The following is a 24110-nucleotide window of genomic DNA, read 5'->3' on the forward strand; positions in this document are numbered from 1 at the left end:
TTGTATTTCTGAGAAAGCTCAGTGATGCAGATGCATGAAACATCCTTGGATGCCCTTTCCTACACATAATTGAACATGGAAAGATTTGAAAGCATGTTTTCCTGATAAGACCCCTATCCAGTTATTGGTTGCTGTTGCTTGAGCCATCTTCTCTAGGCCAAGGTATAGCCACTTCAGTAAAAAGTGGCTACTGAAAACCTCAGGCTGCAGTACCTTTGCTCCTCCATTGTTCACCACACCTTGGGTACTGGGAAAGGACTTTCTTCCCAAGTGAGGGCTTGTGGTCCCTGTGCCATCACTTCTGTCACAGCTGTAAACCAGCAATGCTCCCCCTTGCACCTACTCCAGGGCACAGAGGCTGACAGGTTGGCAGCCACCAGGGATCCCCAGGCAGGGCTGCAGGGACATCATCTTGAAATTGGGATGGACCTATTTAATGAGGTCACTGAGCTACTAACTAGAAACTAAGCCTGGAACTATAGGTATTATTCCTGGGAGGCCCCAAAACATCAAAAATAAATTAACTCTGATTAATGGAGAAGCAAGCCCTCCCTCTCCGTTCCCTTGTGGCAAGAGATGTGCTCGTCAGCTGGTGCTGCAACAAATGCCTCCTCTGCATGTGACATCCTTCAGGCGTCTCTCTTCCTGCCTCTGAAAAGTTTTCCCTGGAACAGAGGGAACAGTAAGTCTCCAAAAAAGGAGAGATGCTCCCAATTCACAGAGTTAAGGCAAAACAGGCAAATAAATATCATACATGGGGATCTGTTCTGTTGACTATCTGATCTAGGGAGCATGAAGTCAGGAATTACTGTGGGGAGCATCTGCAATCAAAAAAGCTCCTGCTCAGGACTCGCATTCTCCTTTGAATCTGGGTAAAAGTTGAGAGTTTCCTTTTTACCACTTACACAGAAATTTAAATCACAGATTTTGGTGGAGCCTTAATATTTCCTAGCCTGTGCTGTATTGTTTGAAGCAGATGGGACTCGCCCCCTTAAAAGATGTAGAACAGAGAGGAGATGGAGAGATGGAGTTCTCCAGTTGGAGAGAATCACTGAGAGTTATTGGGTAAAAACTAGCTGTTGAGCTTGAAACACAGCCTACTTGGGGCACCTCCAGGCATGCCCAGAACAAAAACTACCCCTTTTTCCATGCTCTTAGCCTCTACCAAAAAAACCCCAAACAAACAATCAAAACCGAACATAAAAACAAACAAACAACAAAAACCCAAAGCAAAGCAAAAAAAACCAAATCAAAGCCCCCAACAATTTGGACTTTACTTTCTTGTCACACTGCAGCTTTATATCAGCTGTTGTCCAGGAGAAAAAACTGCTGCCCCGCCAGATCCTGAGATGGGAACAGTCTGGGCAATTCCCTGGGAAGGACATTAAAGCCAGGGGGCAGATGGGACAGAGCCTCCCTTGGGGCAGACAGCTCCAGCGGCCCCAGGAAACCCTCCTGCAGCATTGGCAAGGCTGGTAGCTCTTTTCCTGTGTGGAAGGGACAGGGAGGGGAAGGCAAAGCCAGAATGACTGGGAAGATCCCATCCACACCTCCCGGGAAGAGGGTGCTCCTTGCCTCGCACGCAGCCCGGCTTGGGGGAACTTTGGGCTGGAGAAGGCAATGCTCTCTGGAGTACCATGGTGTGGGGAGGGTTCCGGGGCTACAGCCCCTGGCATTGGCACACGTGGTGTGTGAGGTGCTGGGTCTGCTCGCGATGGCCCGCTGTGGCTCTGCCAAGGGAAGGACAGCTTAGAAAAGAAAAGAAAACCCAAGACCAAACATAAAACCCACCAAAAGCAAACCAACCAGAGAAAAAACCCCTAACAAACAAAAAAAAACCCTATAGAAGGCAGCAGATCAAGCCAACCCAAGCCGTGGTTGAGCAGTGAACCTGAGGTGTGGGTGCTGCTATCCTTCTCAGTGAGATTTGGTGGGCACATGGTGAATTCGGAGGCCGGGTGCAGCTTTTTGGGGGTGCAAGAAGGTGGAAGGATAAGGGCTGGAAGGGAGTGACCCCAGCCTTAGTAGAGAAGCCCTGGAGGGCAGATGGGGAGATGCTCCCCAGGGGTGGTGGGTTCTCCAACAGCACTCCTGGTGCGATCTCTCCCCCTGCCCTGCTGCTTGTGGGAGCAGACTAGTACACCCCGTCCGCATGGGGCTCCCCAACCCTGCATTTGCTGGCTCCCTAAAGATGGTCCTTATCGCCCAGAGTCCTGAAGGCGTGTGCGTGGGTATCAGGCCCACGGGGACAGTCTGGGGATGCGAGAGCCGCGGGTGTGGTGGGGTCGGGCAGCGCAGCCCCGCCTGCCGTGCCCAGGTGTGCGGGGCGGGGTGCAGCGTGCCCTGCTGCTGCCGCTGCTGCGTGTGCGGGCGCGCACGTGTGCGCACCAACATCGGCGTGCGCCTGTGCCCGCGGCTCTGCGCGCAGGGGGCGCGGGCGGAGGAGGCGAAAGGGGGCCGGTTCTGCGGCGGGTGGCTCCCAGCCTCCCCCGCCCCCTTCCCTCTGGGTCTGCTCCTCGCTCCGGCTCGCATTCTATCGCAGGCGGCCGGCGCAGCCCCCGCTCCCCAGCCCCAGCCCCGGCCCCGGCCCCCGCCCACCCCCGGGTGGAGGCAGCCGCGCCGAGCCGCCCGCGGGAAGAAAGCAGCGCTCCGCCGGCTCCGCGCCCCTCCGCGGGGCCATGCAGCGCCTCTGCCCGCCCGGCCCGAGCGCAGCCCCGCGCCCCGCCGCCCTCCGCGCAGCCTGAGCGCCTGGCGGGGGCTCCGCTCCGCGCCCGGAGCTGGGACGGGGCCGGCACCGGCGGCACAGCAAAGCTCCACGGCTCCGCGACACTGCCCCGCTGCCCCGGCCATGGGGAAGGGGCTGGAGGGGACAGCGGCCCGCTGCGGGCTGGGACTGGGATACCTGCTGCAGACGGTGGTGCTCCCCGCCCTGGCCGTCCTGGGGGCCAGCCGCCCCGGCTCCGCGGCGCAAGGTAAGGCGATGGATGGATGCATGGATGGATGGATGGAGAGGGGTTGGGGCATCCTCCTTTTGCGGGTTGGAAATGCGAGTTTATGCCATGATTATCTATTTTACTGCGTTTGTGTGTGCAAACAGTGCAATCGCCCGCATGCACGATGCCCGCCGGGGTCTGGAGGGTCCGGTCGTACCTGCCGGGTCGAGTCTGTAGGTGCTGATCCTGGCCGGGACAGGCGTTTGCCTGCACTCCGTCCTCAATGAGGCACGGGGAGCGGCGGGGAAGTTGGCGCTGAAGGAGCCCCGCCGGCAGCCCTCCGGGGCGGGAGAGCCGCCGGTGCGCCCCGCAGGGCCGGCAAGGTGCGGGGAAAGGCAGGTGCGGGGCGGGTGTCCCTGCCAGCGGCAAAGCCAGAGCCTGGAGCTCTGCAATCGACGGTCGGCCTTGAACCCCCCAAGGCCCCCCAACGCTCTCCTTCTTCCTGCCAAAAACATGATACACCCTAAGGGAGTCACCGTCTTTCTGTGTTTATGTTTTGAGATTTTGTTTCCTTTCCCGTGTCGGGGATTCTGGAGTACATCTCGATTTGCCTTCCCGGTAGCCCTTGTACAAATTCCCCTTTTTAAGTGGCAATGTATTGCTTCTCAGTGCGTGTTTAGGGGTGTTTGAGAGCATCACAAAGAGCCCTGGCTCAGTGTGGCACCCACCAGGCTGACAGCCACAGCAGGAGGCTTTTTCTCCTGCGAGCTGTTGCTGGACAAACTTTCTCGGTGCTTCTCTTCTTTCTTTCCAGGAGTTAGATCTAATGTGGAAATGTGTTGCTTTTGTAGAACACAGGAGAGAGAAAGAGAGCTTGCTGCTGCATGTGGGCAGAGCTGCACATAGCAAAGATGTGCGGAGTTGGGTAAAGCAGTTGGAAATCTCAGTTATATGATTACCAAGAGAAAAGAAATTTTAGAAGCTTCTTTGTTTATTTTCCACATGTATGTAGCCACGAAGTAATAACATGCACCACAGTTTTGATTTGAAGTTACTAGCATAATGCAAGTGTAAGAATACTTGATTTTCCCCACATCATGTCTGTGGAGAGGCATTTGTGATAACTGCACAGATCGGACCCTGTGCTCTCACCCAGCCGTTACAAAGTGCACTCCTCTGTGGCCGTTTTGACAGGAGAACAGCAATGGTTGTTCTGATTCCTGGTGCCTCTGGCAGGCTTTCTGTGGGTTCTCCCAGGCACGGAGCTGTAGGTTTGCTGCTGGTGGGCTGGGTGCACTGAACATCATGCCTGTACATACAACAGTGCTAATCCATTTCCTGCTGATACTCACTCCATCCCCTCAGAGTCACATTCCCTTGCTCATTTATTTCGGAGGAAGATCAGAAATCTGGCCATGAAAAGGGAGTAGCAGGGAATGAGAGCACAAAAATCCCTTATGCATCATGGCATGCTTCATCTGTGTCTTCCATATAATTTCCTTTCACTGGTTGTTTTCCTGTTCATGGTAAGACAGGTTTGATATTTTGTATTTAGGGGTTTAAGTAGTGCCATATGTGTGTGGACCTGCATGTCCAGGGGTTTGTATCAGCCTGTGTCAATAGAGAGAGATATGTCATGTCAGAGGGTGTTGGAGAAGAAAGCTCCCCTCAGAGAGTTGGACCCGGAGTGGAAAGGAGCCTGCTGGCTCTGCTGGCAGGACACGGGAGTTTCACATGACAGATGGCCTGAGCGGGGAAGAGAGGACCCCCTGCGTTCGGCTGCTCCAGAGCGCTGCTCGCGATGCCACAGGGCTCATGCCTCCCACTCCCGGATGGTTTCTCCTTCCCACACTTACCCTCTGTGACACAACACTGTGTGACAGAAGTGCCACAAGGGCACAGGAGCCAGGCCCCCTGTTCCTATCCTGCAAAGGACAACGCAGTGTGGGACCTGCCACAGAACACAGGTGTGCTCACCTACCCAGAGAGGGGCGGAGAGCTCTTCAGCAGCACTCCCCAGTGTGTGAGAAACTTCCACAACAGAGTGAAAAATCCAGGGAATCTGGTTGGGATATAGCTCTTTGTCTTGGACTTTTTTTTTTTTTTTTTCCATTTATACTTTTATTTTTATTGCTAGGACCAGGCAGCGAATTTGGGTGCAGACCTGGTTTTGGCATTTTTCCCAGAGCTGAGGGATTTTCTCATTGGTTTGTGCAGTGGGGATCTTCGTGTGTGTGTACACAGTGCTTCAGTGAGGCAATGAATCAACAGTTTAACTATGCCCTCTTCAGGAAGTTTCCTTATCATATAGCACCGGGCAAAGTTTTCCCTCTATTCTATATATACATTTCAAAAACATACATCTTTCATCTCAATTCCCCAACTATCTTTAGCTTTTGAAGCAGGCTGAGAAAGCCGTGAGCATTGCTGGGACTTGTGCTTTCCTACCTTCCTTTTCTACCATTTCCTTGTAGAAGATGAATTTATTAACTGAGGGGCTGTTGGGCCAGCTCCCCCTCACTCCCTGGCACGTTCATTATCACTGCATCTTGGCGTCCTCCTGTGAGCTTCTCAGCAGACCTAAATACACTTTTTGTTTTATGAGTATTTCTTATCTTCTTATCTGAAGCTGTCTGCGTATTTTTCCGCTGTTATCAGGAGAGAACAGGAAATGGCTGCAATGGTAGAGACAGCCCTTAATTCTCAAAGCGGTGTGAATGGGGCCAGAGCGATTATCAAGCCAGGATCAACTGTGACTTGGCATTCGCTGCATTTACTATACCTCTATGATAAGCTATCAGAATGAGAATTTAAATGCCCCAAACTGTGCCCCTGCTGGGCATTTCGGTGCCATCTCCATAAGAGCAACTTTTCCTTTGGCTCTTCAGTCAGCAGAGATTGGGTTTCAGCTGTTGTGCTCCCCTACAGCCCCCACACTTCCTGCCTCCCAAACTGTTATCCACTTATCCTGTGGCTCCCACCTTTTTGTTGTGTAGCTGGGACGAAAGGGAGGGTCAGGCTGTCTATTTGTAGTGACAAACATGGTCCAGACAGCTTTTGGGGTTAATAAGGATGGTGTAAAAGATGGTAGAAAAGCTAAATGGACTATGTATTAATGAGGTTGTGTTTCATTTATTCCCTTACAATAAAAGAGTGCATTTTTCATGCTTAACCCCTCAAACTAATTAAATCAAAGTGATAATTTAAAAAGAAAACTGTAAAAGAACCATATGTGCAGATATTTGTCTTGCCCCAGCATGGTCTGTATTAGCAACAGCAGCAGTTTGAAAATGCTTAGTGCAGAAAAAGTGAACTATAACATGTGAATAGGTAGTAACCTTTTGGGGATGCATTTCCTAATTAAATACCTAAACGCATCTTGTTGAAAAAAGGTGAGGAAAGGACTTAATTGTCTTGATGCATCAGTGGACTTCTTGTACTTGATCATGCGGTTGTAATATTTGTAATAATAAAGCAGGAGCCAAGTAGTATTTTGTTGTGAATGGATAAGGCTCTTTGGAGCATTAATCTGTTTCAAAGTGATGCACTGTGGTAGATTTCAGTGATGCTGACAAGTTTGAGCCGGATGTGGTAGCCTGTACTTGTTCTGAGTACATTTTAGTACTGCAGTACTCTTTGCTGAAAGCAAAGCAGCCACTGTGTTTCCTTTGCTGACAGAGGTGGAGTTTAAGCGGGATTAAAATTAAGTGAATGAATATTTACATAGAGGAGAGATTCCTCCCTGGGAACATGGGAGCCAGGATCTGAGTTCTTCTTCCTCTGGCTCCAGGCTCTAGCAGCTGGTTGCAAGAGTTATGGAAAAAATATATAGATCACATACAGGCTCCTCCTGATGGCTCTTCAGAATTACTGGCAGTGTCATTTATCCCTCCGTACAATAAGAATGCCAGAGTGCCTCTAAACATTTCCACAGTTGTTGTGCATGTTTGCACTTAATCACTTTACATGGATCATTCACCACACAAATTTATTTTCCTTGGTAATGGTCTTAAACCCCAGTTATTCACTATATTTTGGGACTAGCTTTGTGTATGACATCCAAATTCAGAAACAGGAAACAGCCTTAACCAAATTAAAATGATTTTCCTAATTTAATTTTCCAAATACAGTACATCTGAAAACAGGAATACAACTCTGTGCCAAGGCCAGGCAAATCAGTTCCATAGCTGGTCTGTGCAGTAGAAAAGGACAAAATGTGGGCTATATTTATTAGACATTTCCATGTAAATATCTTGATTTTTATGCAAATGGAAGAGAGGTGTTTTGAGGCACAGCCTGCGCAGTTCAGGTGAATAGGATATGAAGCAAATCAGTTCCTATGGAAAGCAAGAGAAGCCCGGGCTGAGAAGGACAACTACTGACTATTTCTGTACAGTATATGACTGGAAATTTATGCATAAGTAGAATACAGAGGAGAGTTACTTCAAAAAGCCAAGCTACATTAATGTCATGCTACCAGCAAAACAACTTTGGTTTTAGTAACCTGTTTTATAGTGTATGGCTGTATTTCTTGATTTCTGGTTCTTTCTGGATTTTATGTCACTGGGCTTTCGAGGAATCTGTTCTGGATACTTTTTCTACAAAAAGGCAAGAAAATAACTTTTCCAGCCTATCAGAAAAATATGTTTGAATTGCTGGTGCAAAAGGCAGTTCCTGGGTAAATTTGCATCGCTTGGACTAGTGAACAGTTTGCTGTGATTTAATCTAAGATGATTGGTCTCCATGTGAGTCTCAAACTGTTGATTTGTCATTGAAAAAAAGTTACTGGAGGCTGTCTTTGAAATAAAACTGTAATCATGGATGCTTTGCCTATGCAATGCATTTCTGTACATAACTGTCTACACGTCCCTTTAGGAAGAAATGGCATTGTCTTTCCTCCCTTTAGGGTGGGGAGAGGGCTGTGCTGGTTTGTGAAGAGCACATCTCGTTAGCCACCCAGTGGAGGTATTCACGTCTAGCAGGCAGCGATCTTGGCAGCGGTGCCAGCGGAGCAGTAATGACAGCGTCTGTCATTTGCATTAGCCGGCTCTGCTGCGCTTGGGCTCCGAGGGACAGAACAGCTTCTCGAGTGCAAGTCGAGAATCAAAGGAAAGGAGTGAGAGACGAGCTGTGGTTTTCCAGTTGGCCATAACCCCCATCAGCACAGCGTCAGGATAATGTTGTGCAGAGGCACAGTTCAGTGCCGGCTGCTTCCAAGGACTGAAGGAATGGTGGTGTTTTAAGTGATTTATTGTGTGTGCTCAGTAGAGTCCAGTCTCAGGAGCAGGCACCCCTGGATCTTTCCATCATAACATTATCCAAGAGGCAATCTGAAGGAAATGTTATTAAGTCTTCTAGGAAGCAAGCTATATTCCAAGAAACACTTAATTTGCATCATTTGCAAGCAAGCATTTGAAATTATGCTAAAAAGGGAAATGGTTATAAAGAACTTTACACGTAATAAGTAGGAACAACAAAATTCCCCTTGATTTTGAGCATACTTCATCCCCCTGTGTTTAAATTAATGGGGTCATCTGTAGGTACTCCAGCCCCCAACTCCACTACTGTGCTGGAGAGATGATTTATTGAGTATTGTTGGGTTCATGATAGGTTTGGTTAAATATGTTTGCCGAAGATCCAGTGTGGTTATTGTATTTAGATTTATCTTTCTGGTGTGAGGATGTAGCATAAAACTGTGTGCACACTAAGGAGCTAAAGGAAAGCCCTGAACTGTAGCTGTTTTCCAGTTGTTTTCCTCAAGGCTGGCTCTGCTTGTGCAAACAACACTCACAAGTGAGGTGCAGTGAGTGGGAGGAGTGGGCAGGAGCTGCCAGAGATTTTCTCAGCTCTCAGCAACCTCAGAGATGCTTGTATATGGCTTTCTCTCTAGGCAGTCATCACTAGAACAACTTCCTGTTTGCTTTTATGACTCCATCCCAAATCACATGGACGTTAAGCAGGAAATATGGGATTTCCTCCCAAGTCATCAAATGCCAGGATTTGGGGAGTCCCTTTATAGCCTGGCACATTATCTAAAAGTTTGGGCTGGGGAAAAAGAGCTTCATGCAAAAACAGTCTCACTTAGAAATACCCTTTTTATCAACATGGAAAATCTAGGGGGAAACAAAGGAGAAAAAAAAGATTCCTTTTTGCTTATTTGCTCAGGGGAGGTTGGAAAAAAGGGAAGAAATCTTAATCAAAACCAGAAAAGACTCAGTTATTTCAGAGAAAAGGTCAATAAAGCCCTGAATATTTACCCTACTGTCCAAACTATTTGTATTTATGCTCTCTGAAACTGTGTTAGGTGTTCAGTGAAAATGAAGCTAAGAAGTTTTGAAGTCTTCTGACAGCAATGTTTTTTATTTCCGTTTACATTTTTCCACGTATTTCAACCAGCCCAGTGAAAAATCTCACTGTTAGACTTCATTTACAGTCCTGGTTAGCCCTGGTTAAGGCATATATTACACTGCTCTCTAGATCTTACTGTTTTGGTTTGTTTTTTTGTTTGGGTGTGGGGTTTTTTTGTGGATTTTGGTTTTTGGTAAATCACACTGATTTTACTGTGATGCAGATTGACATGGAGACCCAGATTCTCGGTGGTGCCAGACATGCCCTTATTTCCTCCAGGGAGTGTCAGGCAATGCTGAATTTGGGTGATTACCTTTCCTGCTCCCTGAATACAAGCAGTGCTGCTCTAGCTTGCACGGCAGCCCAACAGTCCCATCAAGGCAGGGACACCTCCCTTGTGAGCATGTGATGCTGCAGTGCCTCAGCACCTCCTCAAATTCTCACTTTGTTGTGAGTCCTACACAGGCAGGACAGGAGAGGCACCCAAAAAGCTGTGCAGGCTTGTCTCAGTTGGTAATACCTCCTGTGGGGAAAACTGCAGTTGCGTCTTTAGCAAAGCTATGTGCTTGTGTTCCTGGGCATAATGGGAAGTTCTTGTTTGTAACATTGCCTTAGTTATTCAATCTCTGCTTTGCTGAATTTGGAAGCTTGCTGTATTTATCACTGTTTGGTGGAGAGGTCTGGGGGGAGTTGCCTAAGCGTACAGAGCAAATGTGTAAGGGAAACCAAATTATGAGCTCAAGCATTCTGAGTAGCCAAGACTGATGCTGCAGTCCATTCTTCTTGTTTGAAGAAAGAGGGCATGGTACAGAGGGAATGCTATGTTAAGAAGGCTCTCAGGTACCTTCTCAATGTTGAATTTCTTGAGTCTCACTGATGGTGTCTTTATATCTGCTGTAATCTAGAAACTTGTATAAAAGCATGGTTTGGGTTAGGACTGGTACTCCTCAGTTTAGTATCTCCCACTGGGACCCTCGAAACCATGTGATCCTCACTCTCTCTCTCCTCCCTTCTCCTGAGGTGGGATGGTGAATGGGAGGCACAAAATGTAAAGATCATGGGTTGAGCTAAGAACCATTTTCTGGGAACAGCAGTTAGATAAGAAATTGTACAGCAACAATACTGGCAACAGAAGGTGGGAGAAAGAGTTGAATGATTCACATGGAAACTCCCTGACCACAGTAATGCCTCACTGCTCCCTCTGCCACACCACCCAGACTTGGAAGAGAGCCCTTCACCTCATCACTGGAAAATGAAGTGAGTTGGTTCAGTATAATCTTCAGGTCCTGGCCATGCCCTCTCCTAGCTACTGCAAAAATTAACTGTGTGCTGGCCGGAACCAGAACAAAGGAACAGGCAAAATTATATGCTGTTGCCCAGAAGAGGGATGCTTCCTAAAAACTCTGACTTTCTGGTGGCAGGCAGTTTGGAAGGATTTGCTTTGCCCAATGCAATCCACAGTGTTATCTCAAATTTGGAAGGAGGAAGCGCAGATCCAGGGCATGGCTGCAGCACTGTTGTAAATGGAATAAGGTTCACTGTCCTGGGCTGTTTTGTTTCATTTGGGTTTAATCTGCAATTCAGGACTATGTTATTCAACTGTACTTCATTCATCTGAATGAATGACTTATGCTCCAGAGGACCCCGTTGCCTTATGAGTTATAAAAGCTATGAGGTTGCCTAGGCAATTAAATCAGTATCTTTTTTCTCTTGTTGCAGGAACATTTTCAACAATAACACTAAGGAGCTCAGATAGATTTCACTGGCCTGGCAACAGCTGAGCATTTTCTTGTTAGGTAGCTTTTGCCAATCCCTTTTTAGTTATTTTCAAGAAGCAAAGTAGCTTTATTTCTTAGTCTTATATTGAGTGAGAGGTTGAAATGTTAATCTCAGTGGATTAGCGGTGTATCCTTTGAGAAAAAGGAAAGCTTGCGTTTTTCTTGGTCCCCTGAGTGCTGGATGCAATTGTTTGAGAAATCTTGAATTTCATCAGCTAGATACAAGAAAATGTTCAAGTAAGCCTTGAATGATCTGTCAGAAGAGGTTGACTTTATTGCAGCCGTTTTGGAAACTTGTTTGAACTGTTGTTCAGGATAGTTGTTCCCCAGGTGTTTCTTTGCTTGATTTTAGTGCATTTCACATGAGACAGTGAAAAGGGATCACCACAGGATTATTAGTAATTCAGAGCTTCTTGGAGAGCTATATTTCAGTCATCAATTTGCTAAAGTAATGGCTGGCATATGAATTGCTGCACTTTTATGATATGGTGTATCTATTGTTTAAATACGTTGCTTGTCTTATCCACTCCCAGCATATGTGTTTATACTGGAAAGTTTACATAGTGAGTGAAAATAATAATACAGTCTCACTGAATGAGGTTAATTGCAGTTCAGTCATACTGAAATCAAGGAGTAAGAAGTGGGACAGAATAGCAAGTGAGACTAATTCTGTTCTCATGGGCACTGGATTTATCTACACTGACTGAAGTGAAGGCACTTATCAGGAGTAATTCCAAGTACAGATATGCACACTGCCTCAGTCTGAATGGCTTTTCTCTTTCGTTAATATATCTCTTAAGTTTTGCCAGTTGCTCATGGAGTCAGCACAGATGTAACCCTCTCACCTTTCCCTTCTCCCACAATTTTGTGGGTCTGTTGGGTTGTTTTGCAGCTCTACACATGCAAAAGATGAGTGGCTGTGGCTAAAAATGAGTAACTGGGGCTAACAGGCAAACAGTGAGGTGTCCAGGCTGAAATTTCATGTTTGCACTCAGATGAGACTATAGAGAAATCTCTGCTGTATGAACCTCTATTAATAGGATAAAACTCCCTGGTTCTTTCAACTCGAAAGAGATAAAATTTCCTCTGTTAAGCTTGGCCACTTAATCTGAAAATCAGGGTTCATTGTGGAAACTAGAACTCAGTCTGGTTAAGGAAGGAGTCTGTAATTACATGGGAAAGAGTCTGCCCTTCTACAAGTGCTGTTCACAGAAAATCTTGCTGAATTGTCTGATGAAATACTTGTATTCCTTGCTCAAAGCTTTTTGGCCCTAAAGCTGCACTATTTTTTGACAAATCATCATCCCCATTACAAATTCTTTTCATGTAGACATTCCAAACCTAGCTTGAGGTGCTTCCTTTCTGCTTCCTCACCAGTTTTTGGAGGTGAGGGTAACTTTTTTGGTCTCTTGCTCAAACAAAATGCAGCAATCTTCTTACACAGCAGATCTCTGCTGGCAAGAATAGGAGTGTGGGTTTTCCTTCTCTTCATCATGCAAAATAGCTGTACTGTAGCAAATAGGAAGTTCTGAATTTCTTACTTCCTAAGTAACTGGAAAGTTTGTAGCTAGAAAGTTCAGTAGTGGGACCTGTCAGTTTCACTGTCAGTTTCCTTTTGGTTTTTTTTAAATGTCTAATGTTTATACCAAAGATAGACTTATGTGGTACAAGGCCAGGTTATGACCACCACCAAATGTAGCTCCATTAATTTCAGAGCCAGCACATGGCAGAAGCTGATCTGCTTCTGTGTTAAAAAATATGTTGACACAGTAGAGTGAGATTCTAGGATGAACAGACCTTGATCTCATCGTACTTGGTGGCAAGTTTTTTCCTGGAGTTGTTTCTTTTTTGCTTTGGTTTATTTTGAAGCTAAATAATTTGAATAACTTTGAGGCTTTTCATTTTCCTTCCATGTAGCAATGTGACTCTTTTCTGTAGAGAGTTTAACAGGGTGCTTCACTTAAAAACAAGTTGGCAAGATTCTTTCAGGCAGACTTTTTCTTTGCTTGGCTTTTTGTTACGATATTTTAGATAAGAACACTGACAGCCAAATGTCACCAACCGTCGGCAGATATCCACGTAAATATCTATTACACACAAATGTGTGGCAATTTCCTGCCTTAGCAATCATTTTTGAATAAAGACCTCTGCCACTAAAAGCATGGGCTTCAAAGTTTTAGGTTAGAAGTGTAGCCTGGTAGCTGGTAACAAAAGCAGTTGTTATCCTGGTGCAGGCAGTAGAATGAGAAGTGCCATTTGCCTTTCACAAGCACTGCTGCTGACTTTTCTCCTTTGCTTGTCCTGAAATATTTCTGTATGAATCTTTTTCTTCCATCCACCCCCCAAAGTTAATATATTAATTCCTTGTAGTAAACATGGCTATTAGATAAAACCTTCCAAATCTTAAAAAAAAATTAAAATGCCTAATTTAATTACTTTATAAACATTTATATAATTTTATAGTCTCAAGAATAAAGTTTTAGCTTTTCATTTATAAGAAACATTTGCAAAGAAAATGAATTTAAGTGGCAAAGTGATTTAGTGATTTTGTGTGGAGTAATAATCTGCTTTGTTTTACTGATCAGCTTATTTTGCCAGTACTTGGTTTCACTGCCTTGTTTTGTTTAGGGAAATCAATAGATAACAGTATTGTGATCAAATTTACTTTCTGCCTGATTATTTTCACTGGATTGCTTGGGATTTACTCACTGCAGCAAGGCAAGTAAAAATTGGCCTTTTGTCTTTGAAGTTTTGTATTCACTGGTACCAATGCAGAACATATTTCATTCGTGGAGGCCAGGCTGAGGTTAAGTTGGTTTTAAAGATAACAGTAGATTCCTGCGTCCTTGCATTTGTTTTGTATTTGGTGACAGTCACTAAATCAGGGGAAGGAATGTTCAAACAGCACACTTGAGGAAAAGTGATTTTTTTAGAAAGGGCCCATTCCTGCTAATAGCAAGTAACTGCACACAACCCCACTGACATTAAAAGTCCATTAGCTAAGCCAAGTTTAAACACCAGCTGATGCTATGTCAGCTAAATGTATATTGGAATTTTTCATGTAACACAGCAATAGCACTTCTGTGCTTTTCCTAAAACTATGTACATTAAGAAAAGCAAATGTCATCTGATAGTAGTAAGATGGAGAGTTCACATTAAAGTAGGCAGAATTGTAATCAAACTGAAGTCACCATCTGGTTGCATTAATGAGAAACAAAAATGGATACAAGAAAAGCAGGGAGTGTCAGGTTTCTGAATTAAAGCAAGATTAACAAATGTAGTGTACAGGCTTCTGTAATACAGGATAAGCACAGAGCTGCTTATCTGCTTGGTTTTTTATCATTAAATATAATATGACCTTGTTTGAGAAGTTTATACTGAAGTCTGTAAGATGCTTTCTCACATGGAGAATTGGGTTGCCATGGAAGGAGGTTGTTTGCTGGCTATTTAGGAAATATGTCTCATTACTGCTGTGTGAAAACCTTTAAATGTGTCAAGATAGTGTTTGTATCCTATGGTCTGAAATTCTAGTTAACCAGTGGCACAGCAAATAGCATTCACCTATCTCTATGTATCAAAAAAAGGGTTGAAAATTGTGGTGAAAAAACATCCTGTGTATTGAGAAGTTCCTCACCTGTAACACTTACTGTTCATCTTCAGAGGGAACCAGCAGGCTGAGGTCCCAGTTCTGTGGTCTTGGCACTCACAGAAGCACAGTTAACACCTGGTTTGGCCCTGGGTAAAATTCAGAGAAATTGCTTTGAAGTCTGCATTGGAAAAATAGACCTTGTGCTGTAAAGCTGCTGTGGAGACAGGCAAGGGGTGGCTCAGTAAGTTAATGTGGGAGCTGGAGCAGGGGGTAATTGGTCACTCACTGACATGCTCCCAAGTCAGGTGAAGGACTGCTGTAACCTCCTCTGCTGTGTCATTTGCTGCCCATCAGTGAAGACTTGTGTGAGCAGTGACAGGAGCACAGCTAAAATGCCTGATGTGAGCAACCAGCCCACTGCAAACATCCTGTGGGTGTATCTGAAGAGTTCCCTTGCACTCTCACCACGCTGTGCTAGTAGTGCAAAACTCTCCAACGTGTCATGGGGCCAGGCCTGACTGTGTCTTCCTTGCTGGAGGAGCTGACATCAGTAGCGTGCCCAGAGCAGATTGTGTGTTTGCAAACCACAGGGTTTAGGAGAGTAATTCAATTGCATTTTTCCCCCTTCTGGAACATAACATGTAAACATATTACTGAACTAAAGCCTGGTTTTAATTACAAGCAGCAACTTTTTCATGTTGACAGATTTTCACATGGAAAGCTTTATTGAAAATGAGAGGAGACCTTTTTGCCATCGTTAGTTCATGCTGCTTAGTGCTTTTATCAAGTACAGTAAAATACAGTTTATAATTAATTCAAAGCTTATATGGACATGTTTAATATAATTACCAAACAAAATCCTGTTTACTGACATATTGCTTGTGAAACCAGCCTGAATAATCTGGTCTCTGGCACACATAAATCAGGCAGTAATAACAGCTGTAAATATTTCATAATATACTTAGAGTGCTTTGATTTTAATACGGAATCCACTTTTGGGTTTTAAGGATAAAACATAGGTCAAAAATTACTTTTACCATATGTTCCTTCCTAATCTCTTGCACTACTTTGCCTGAAAGTTACTCTTAAAAATCATTATTGTATTTTATTATAAAAAAGTTAATATATACACATTTATGAGCTGGAAAAATTATGTAATTAAATTATGCTGTAGCTAACAAAATGACGCCATTCACATTGGCACAGGACAATTGCTTCAATACAACCATAAATATTTTTCATTGGAAAAGGCATTGCAGTGCCAGTACTCTTTGTCTTTCTCAAAGTTTTACTATTTTTATCTGTCTGGATGTCTGTGTGTTGTACACTAAGCCTGAAAGACACTAAGAGGCAGCTGGTTATGCTGTTAATTCAGGTGGCCAAAGGGCTGGGAAACCAAAAGGGGCCAGGAGCCAGGTTTGTAGTGGACTACTGGGGGACCTGTGATACTGTGTTATATATTGGACCCCCTCTTTCTTTCTGGGAAGGCTTTGAACTGGTATTTAAATAGAAGGAAGAAGATATGACTGATTATCTGGCTACTGCAGAATATTTGGGCTTGCATGAGGCTACTAAATCATCTTGGAGAGCTCAAACTGTGTGTGTGGTTTGTCCAGTTTAGGAAAGTGCCTCAAAGGTTGAGGAAAAGGCTTATGGTTATCGCTCAAGTCATTTTACCCTGCACCAAGAGAAGAACTTAAAAAGTAGTTGTGGAAAATGCAACATTTTGCAATTCTTGTTTACTTGGAAATTTTCTTTAACCTCTAGAGTAAAATTATAAATCAAGTAACTAGAGTACTTTTTAGAAAGACAAATTTGAAAAATATCCACTTTGGGAATTATTTTACCCTTGTTCTGCAGTTGGATTCCCCTGCTAAAGTTGACATAACTTTTCAAATGTTTCAGCTGTGGCACTCTCAGAAAAAATCATTAGTCTCCAAAACTGTGCCAGGCTCCTCAGGAATGCTGCTCCCTCCAAGCTATGAACCTCTCAAGCTTAGGGTCCCACCCCCCGGAATAAAACCACAACTAACAATTGGTATGAGGTAGGAAATGGTGTTGGGATATGTCACAGCAGTTCTTATTTTTTGTCCCTGCATCCTTGAGGGACTACACAAAGCCTGTTTTTGTAAAGGGAGCTCCTTGGCCTTGCTTCTAGATAGATGGTCAATGTTTTAAGATATATCAGCATATTTTGATCTATGTAAAACTACATGGTGATACTTGTGATCAGCATTAGGTGTCCTTATCATCCTCCTACAGGCATCTAGAGATCCCTGGATATGATTTGCAAAGGTGTTGCTGCAAAGTGTTTAGCAAGTCTCTCTCTCTAGACAGATCACAGGGGTTCCTGAATGCAGTACTTTAATTTTGGAAAGTTGAAGTCCCAGTTTTTAACTTTCTGTTGTGTGAGAACTTGCACTGAAGTCTGAGTCTTTGCTTGACAAGACTGTAGTGCGTGAGCAGTGTTAAATTGCTTTGTTGTGTGTATGTGCTGGCTGCATCCAGACACTGTCATTGGGAAGTTATTAGTATATATAATTAACTAACCACAAGGAATTTCTGGACTGAAATAGCTTATGTAAGCCTACGTGTTTCCTTCCCACAAACCCAGCTTAAAGCTTCATGCAAGTATCTTGCTAAGGAAGTGCAAGACACTTCCTTTTTCTGCCCATGAAATATCATTTGGAAAGATGTGCTCACCTGCCAGAGTACAGCGCTTTACCTTGCAGCAGTCCGACCTTCAAAAGTTAGTTCTTCTGACTGGTGCTGTTTATCAAATGCTGTGTTGTTTCATATTAGATGATGTGACCTTTAGATTTCAGCTGCTGCCATAATTTAATTGACAGCATGAGCCTTCCTGTAGGAGCCTGTTTTGGTTTAACCCAGCAGGTAGCAAACACTGCACAGCCACTGGCTCACTCCATCCCGTGGAGTGGGGAATGAGGGAAGAGAATTGAGGGGAGGGGGGAAGCAAAATTCATGGATCGAGATAAAGATGGCTTAATAGGACAGAAAAGGAAAAGAAGATACCAGTAATATTAATAACAGCAGTAAAATAATTGGAATATACAAAAAAAGTGATGCACAGTGCAATCGTTCACCTGCTAAGTGATGTCCAGCCAGTTCCTGCGCAGCAGTCCTTGTCTGATTTTTCCCTCTCACTTGTATACTCATCATAACAGGATATGCTATGGAATAAACCTTTTGGGGTCAGCTGGCCTGGCTGTGTCCCCTCCCAGCTTCTCATGCACCCTCAGCCTCCTTGCTGGCAGAGTGGGGTGAGAAGCTGAAAAGTCCATGACTCAGTATAAACACTGCTCAGTATAAACACCTGAAACATCAGTGTGCTGCCACCATTAGTCTCCTAAATACAAAATGAAGTGTCATACCTGCTACTAGGAAGAAACTATTTCTATCCCACCTGAAACCAGGACAGAGCCAAAATTATTAATGAAAATTTGTGCAACACCAGGTTTTTGTGACTCAGGCCAACAGATATGACTTGAGTGTGTGAAGACCAAGTAGTTGTGGCAGTGTAGGTCTGGAGTTCAGGAAGGCCAAGGGTGTTTTCATTAGCAAGGAAATGGAGACCAGCTGCTTTATTTATGCTTATAAATATATTGTTATTTAGGTACACAGGTAAATTGTGTGTGCTGCTTAGCCCCATCTGTTCCCAATACATTTCAGCCTACAGGCTCTAGGTCTTGAAACTTTTGATTATGCTCAGAATGGTGAACTAAATAGAAGAGCTGGCCTTCACAAAGTATGCTTGCAGCTGAACCTCTCATTTTGTGTAAACCAGCACAGCGTCCCGAGTTCAGTGCCTCGGTTCTGCTCCAGCTGAGGGCTGTTAACAGTCAGGGTTTCTGTGAGACTCTTTCCTGGAGGAGAGATTTCTATCTGGTCTGTTTGGACAGAAAAAATTTCCATGACTCTAAGAATGCTTTTAAAAAAACTGGGGAGAAAAGGGAGCAGATGCTGCAAAGTACATCAGAGAGCAGTCCAATGTTAACAAAGAGATTATTTACCACTAAGATGAGGAGGAAAATGTTTGTATCTTTACAAGATCTTGTCCCATTTATGAGAGCCTAAAGAAAAGATAGGCATCTAGAAGGGCAATTATTGGTTAAAATGCTGGTTTATGACTACAAATTGTTTGAAATTTTTTATTTAAAAAAAAAAATCTTCTTTGGAAGTTTTTGCAATTGCCCATTATCCCACTGATGCAAATCCTCTTCAAAGACTTAGTAATTAAAATGAAGAGGCTGTTTGTTCACATTGTCCCAACTCTGCAGTTTTTTGTTCTCAGAACACCTACTTCTGAACAAAACCTGAGGTTAACTTTTCTGTGTACCATCATGACCATCTTCCTTGCTATGGCAATGGCTGGTCACTTTTGATCATCTTAGAGTGTATTTACAGAAACAAGACTTGATTGTCCTCTTGTCTTCTATCAAAGTAGGCATTGGAAAACTAAAGCACAAATAAATGAACCTGCTAGGACTGATGATTTCAAATATTCGTAACAGTGGAAAACATACATTTCTTTGTAGAGTTAAGAGTTTTGAATTTACTGCAGCCTTTATCACTTTTCTGGGTGGTAAGACAAATACTGCACTGTATAAAGGAGTTCAAGCATCCTCTTCCCCTCAAAATACAAGGAATACGCTAAAAATTCTTTTCTCTTGCATGAAAACTTGGGATAGGAACAAACCTGGGGGATTTGAGGCTGAAGAAAGGTGGTAGTAGAGGAGTATGTATTTATCAGCCACTTCAAAACCATGAGACAGACACAAACACATGCAGGCAGCCTGTTTAAAGGTCAGGTATGTTGAGCATGGATACTTGAGTCAAGGAGGAGGAGGCAGTGATAAAGGAGCTGCTGCTCCATTTCCTTAGGACGCCAGCAGAGACAAAGAGGGCTGGTCTGGCCTGGTGACTGTGAGTGGCCCCACGATCATGCCCCACCACTAGTTGTTCACAATAGAGTAGACTGAATGTGGCCCTGACATGAGAGGCTTTGGGCTTCCCTGCTTCAGGAATGACCTCAGGATCCTGAGTTCAGTCTGGAAGACTATTTAGGATGAGCTGTGGCAGACAGGGAGGAAAAACTTATTGAAAACCAAAAGGAAAGTCACATGAACTTAAGATTTGGTAGTTTTTTAAATTAATGTGTCATCATTTATATGAACTATCTATTATATTGTGGCTAGGAGATACATTAAGCAACAGAGATACATTAAAAGAAGAAAAATATTTACTTTAACACCAGCTTATCTCTTGATGTTGTTGTTTGGCTTGGATTGTTTGTTTATTTGTTTTTAATGTGAGACTGTTCCTTATCCACCTGATAAAACTTTCAGAAGTGGGAGGAGGGGGACTTAAAAGAATTTTATTCATTTATCCATATAGCCATTAAAAATATCAGTGGGTCATTATTATATTTGAATCTGAGAGGACACTGTAAAACCCAGAGGCAATGTAAAGTAAGATCCCACAAGCTGTCTGAGTGAGGAATTTGGAGCAAAATAAATGGAAAGTATCAGTGAAAAGGTCATGGATCAGGCCCTTGTTTTTGAGTGCCAGCACTGGTGCCAGGACAGAGCTATTTGCTACCAACTCTCCTGCTGGGATGCTTTAGGAAAATGTCATTTTGGTGTGGTTGCTGGGTATGCTAAGCTGTAAATTACATAAAGGAGCTGAAAAAGTCAGTTTAAGCATTGTGGACTTTCATGTGCTAGGAAACATGTCAAAGGAAAATTTCAAGCAAGAATGGGCTTAAAGGCACAGTTCTGGATAAATCCTTTTCCTTGTGAGCAGTCCTATTAACCTTTGAATTGTGATGACACTTCTACAAGGATCTGTGCTTCAGTGTGTGAATAATCCCATACTTCCAATATGCAGCCTTGCAAGGTTGTGTGTAGCCTAAAATGAGTAGTCCCAACAAAGTTTCCCAACAGGTTCAAAACCAGATCCTTAGGAAGGAGTTCAGACCAGAAACATAACTTTTCAGAAGAACTTTTAATCTAAACTCCCTGTTGCAGGAGCTCTTATCAGAGAAGTTTTGACAGTGTCTATTGATTAAGATTCTCTTTTGTTGTATCTTAAAGAGTAAATCGAAAGGTCATTTTTATATTGACGTGCAAGGAGTTTTATTGATTCTCTTTTATGAGGCATTAATGAAATCTATAGAAGCCTAACAAGATTGTATAGTTAACCTTGGCAAGATTGCCTGTTCTTTTTACATGTGCAGAAAAGGAAAAGTAGAATGTTCCACTTTGGACGTTTAAATGATGTGGGAGTGAGTGGATTTTGTGGAATTAAATACCTCTTAGCACAGAAAAGAGAGCATGAGGTATCTATACTAACCCGTTCTCTCTGAAATCTGCTTAGCAGGGATTTTTTGGGGGTAACACTTTGTTTTCCTGCCCAATGGTACCACATATTTATCACTATGAAAACATGCAAGGAAGTCAATCACTCACTATGTGTGCCAGAAATGCCTTCCACAGTCACAACGATGGTATGTCAAAAGTCTGTCTCACTTTAAAAGAACAGGCGGGATTTATTCTGGAAATGTACCAAAATGGGCCAATCTGTCTCAAAAATATGAAGCTGGGATCAATTTTGCAAAGTTAAAATAAACACTAGTCACACTTGACCCAGTGTATTAAGCTAGAAGAGGAAGAAATAAAAAGAATTGGGGGTATCTATGGATTTGGCGTGGTAGAACATTAAAGATGACACATTGGATTAAAAAGTTATCCACTAACCTAAAAAGTATGCATAATAAAATTTAGGATGATTTTTCACTGCATTGTTCCACTACTTTCTTAAACATATTTTCTTTTTATGCCACTTAAATTAATGAAGGCCATCTTGGCTATGAAATATTAAGTTCATACCCTCTGAGAAAGGGTGCCTTTGCATAGTGAAAGCTCAGAAGCCTTTGAGTGAATGTCATGCATTTTTATTTGCAGTAGGAAAAACATACTGGAGAGAGGCAAGTATAATTATCTCCATTTTAGATGGAAACCAGAGGAGCTGGAGGCAGGACTGGGGCATGAGCAGACACAGGAATTCCCCTCTGGTGGGCTCACAGAAAACATGGAAGTAATTTGTGGTATGAAAATGGCTGATGGTGATGTTTGTTTCCATGGAAAGGCTATGGAGAATGTAGGAACTGGGTGCTGGATTTTTGCACTACAGTCTGATTTGTGTCCAGCTTAAGTGCTGCTGGCCCAGCTCAGCTTTGCCACTCATCCTCACTGGCAGTCAGCAAGATGCAGACCAAATTAGGAGTGGGCTCCTAATGCCCAGTTGGAGAAGCCCTGTTGTGCTGAACCATTGGTCCAGCTCTGCCAGTGCCTCTGAGGACCAGTCCAATCCCCTGTCCGATTTGCTCCATGCCATGTGGTTAGCTCCAGCCTGCTTGCCCACATGGGTGTGGTTCAGTGACTCTAATGGGGCCCCTACCCAGCTTTTCTGTTTCTCACTCCCTTCATAAAAGCCTCCTTTTCTCCTCACCAGATGGACAAATCTTCCCAGACCAACACTGTTTTAGCTGTGAAGTTGGGGGGATTCATTTGTGCCACTGCCCCTGTGCCCCATGGGGGCTGCGCTCAGGGCAAAGCTGTGCTGGGTTTCGTATGAATCTGCACAGCTGGGGGTCCCTCATGGTCTTGGTGCACTTACTCAAGAGAGGTGTCCTCTCCCCACCTGTTTGAAAAGGGCAGAATTGGCTGGAGATGCTGGGTGCTCTGGAGTTGCTGGAGGGGCCTTAGATAGCACATAAAAACTTTGCCTGTGCCCAGAGTGTGAGTGGCTTTCCTTCCTTGGAGCTCCTGTCTGCTTCAGAGCACTGAAATCAATCCGTAAAGAGACACATCCCAAAATACAGAGCTGGTCTTTGGCTCAGCTCTTGCACTTTTATTAGGTGCCATGAAACTGAGGGCTGGATGTTGCTGCCTTTCTCAGTGCAGGAAACAGGTACAAGGCAGTTCTCCTTTATGTGTTTTTAAAGTCATAGTATGTTTTCTATTTTCTGGTTTATGTTTTGAGTAGTGACCATTCAGGCTCTGGTGGTTATGAAATTGTGTCTGCACTGAGGACAGCGGAGACCTGCAGTACATTAGAGTCTCTTTATTTCCTCCTTTGGATGATGTACCTAGAAAATCCATTAATTGAGTCTCCCTGTGTGGGAGCCCCCCCAAAAAAGAGCTGAAGTAACCTTCTGAGATATTGCACAAAAACCGTGGTGTTACTTGAAGTGTCTAAAATGCATGCAGGATGTAAGTGAATCCAAGAGGGACAGGCAAATGTTACCTTTTGTTTTCACATGTAAATACCGCAAAGAATAGGGGTTTGGTTATTTTCTTTTTAGTGGAACATTTTGGTTAAACTTCTTTGTATTGGCACATGTCAATATATGAATAGATTTATATATTTGAAAGTTAAAAACATTTTTATGGCTGCTAATATTTTGTTTCTACCCACTTCGTATAAGCTGCAGAATTCTTTTTTTTTATTGATCAAAAGAAGATTTAGGGATAAAGGATGCCAAGAAATACTTGGATCCTGGCTGTCCAGTAATAGTATAAGGAGGAAGCACAGTTGTATACACTACCTTCAACTGCATTTCCAGACAGTACATAATCAGGAAAACAGACTCTCCCTGTTTTGTAAAAGAAAACAGTGGAAAAAAGAGAAAAAAAAAAAAAAAAGAAAGGATGGATACAAACGTAAGGAGAGTTAGGATTAAACAATCCTTTGCAAACATAGTATGTGCTCCAGAAATCCCTACTTTTTCTTCCTGGTGATGTGCAATGGCTTTGGTGACCAGGCCGTAGGAGAGGTGATGCTGATGTGACTATAAACACACAATCCAGCTGACAAGAGGAATGAAGGCAAACAAAGCTGTCAGTGCCTCAGAGCACCACTCAAAGTTAGGAACATGCAGCAGTCTGATGAGGAGTCACTTGGCTCCCTGGGCACAGCCAGGATTGCTGTCCTGGTGACTCAGCTTCCTTTGTCCCTGAGCTGCACACACCAAACTCTGTGGCCTGCAGGTGAGCACACCTGTGCCAAACATCTGTGCCAGGTGCTGCTGATGCGTCTGTCAGGGAAAACAGAGCTGTCATGGGCCTTTGCCATGTGTTGCTGCCTAGCCCCTCTGTCTGGCTCCTGTGGTTTGCCCAGAGGAGTGATTTGTGATGTGGAAAAAGGATAACCTATGTCAAAGGGGAAAAAGAACTACTGACCCGAGGGTGCTCCTCTTAAAGAAGTTTGTGTGGAATCTCTAACATGCATTGTGCTTTGATCCCATGGTGGAATTGCGAAAACCATGAACTGTTTCTGAAAGCCTTGGCCCCACTCTCTGGATGGGTTGCACCTCCCCCCTGACTCCAGTGACTCCTGCCACTCAGCACTTCCCTTCAGTCTGTAACTCCATTAACATTC

At 43.9% G+C, this 24110-nt stretch overlaps 1 protein-coding gene across 2 annotated transcripts in view; it reads left to right on the forward strand.

Moving 5' to 3' along the window:
* The first annotated feature begins 2748 nt into the window (after positions 1-2748).
* The window catches only part of UNC5C (unc-5 netrin receptor C), a 242832-nt gene continuing 221470 nt past the window's right edge, over positions 2749-24110 (forward strand). For both annotated transcript variants that reach the window (XM_063156584.1, XM_063156585.1), the window contains exon 1: positions 2749-2972. In XM_063156584.1, the coding sequence (XP_063012654.1) occupies positions 2849-2972 (124 nt within the window). In that variant the 5' untranslated portion in view covers positions 2749-2848. The remainder of the gene's footprint in view (positions 2973-24110) is intronic.

Source organism: Melospiza melodia, chromosome 5, assembly GCF_035770615.1.
Source record: "Melospiza melodia melodia isolate bMelMel2 chromosome 5, bMelMel2.pri, whole genome shotgun sequence".
Classification (NCBI taxonomy): domain Eukaryota; kingdom Metazoa; phylum Chordata; class Aves; order Passeriformes; family Passerellidae; genus Melospiza; species Melospiza melodia.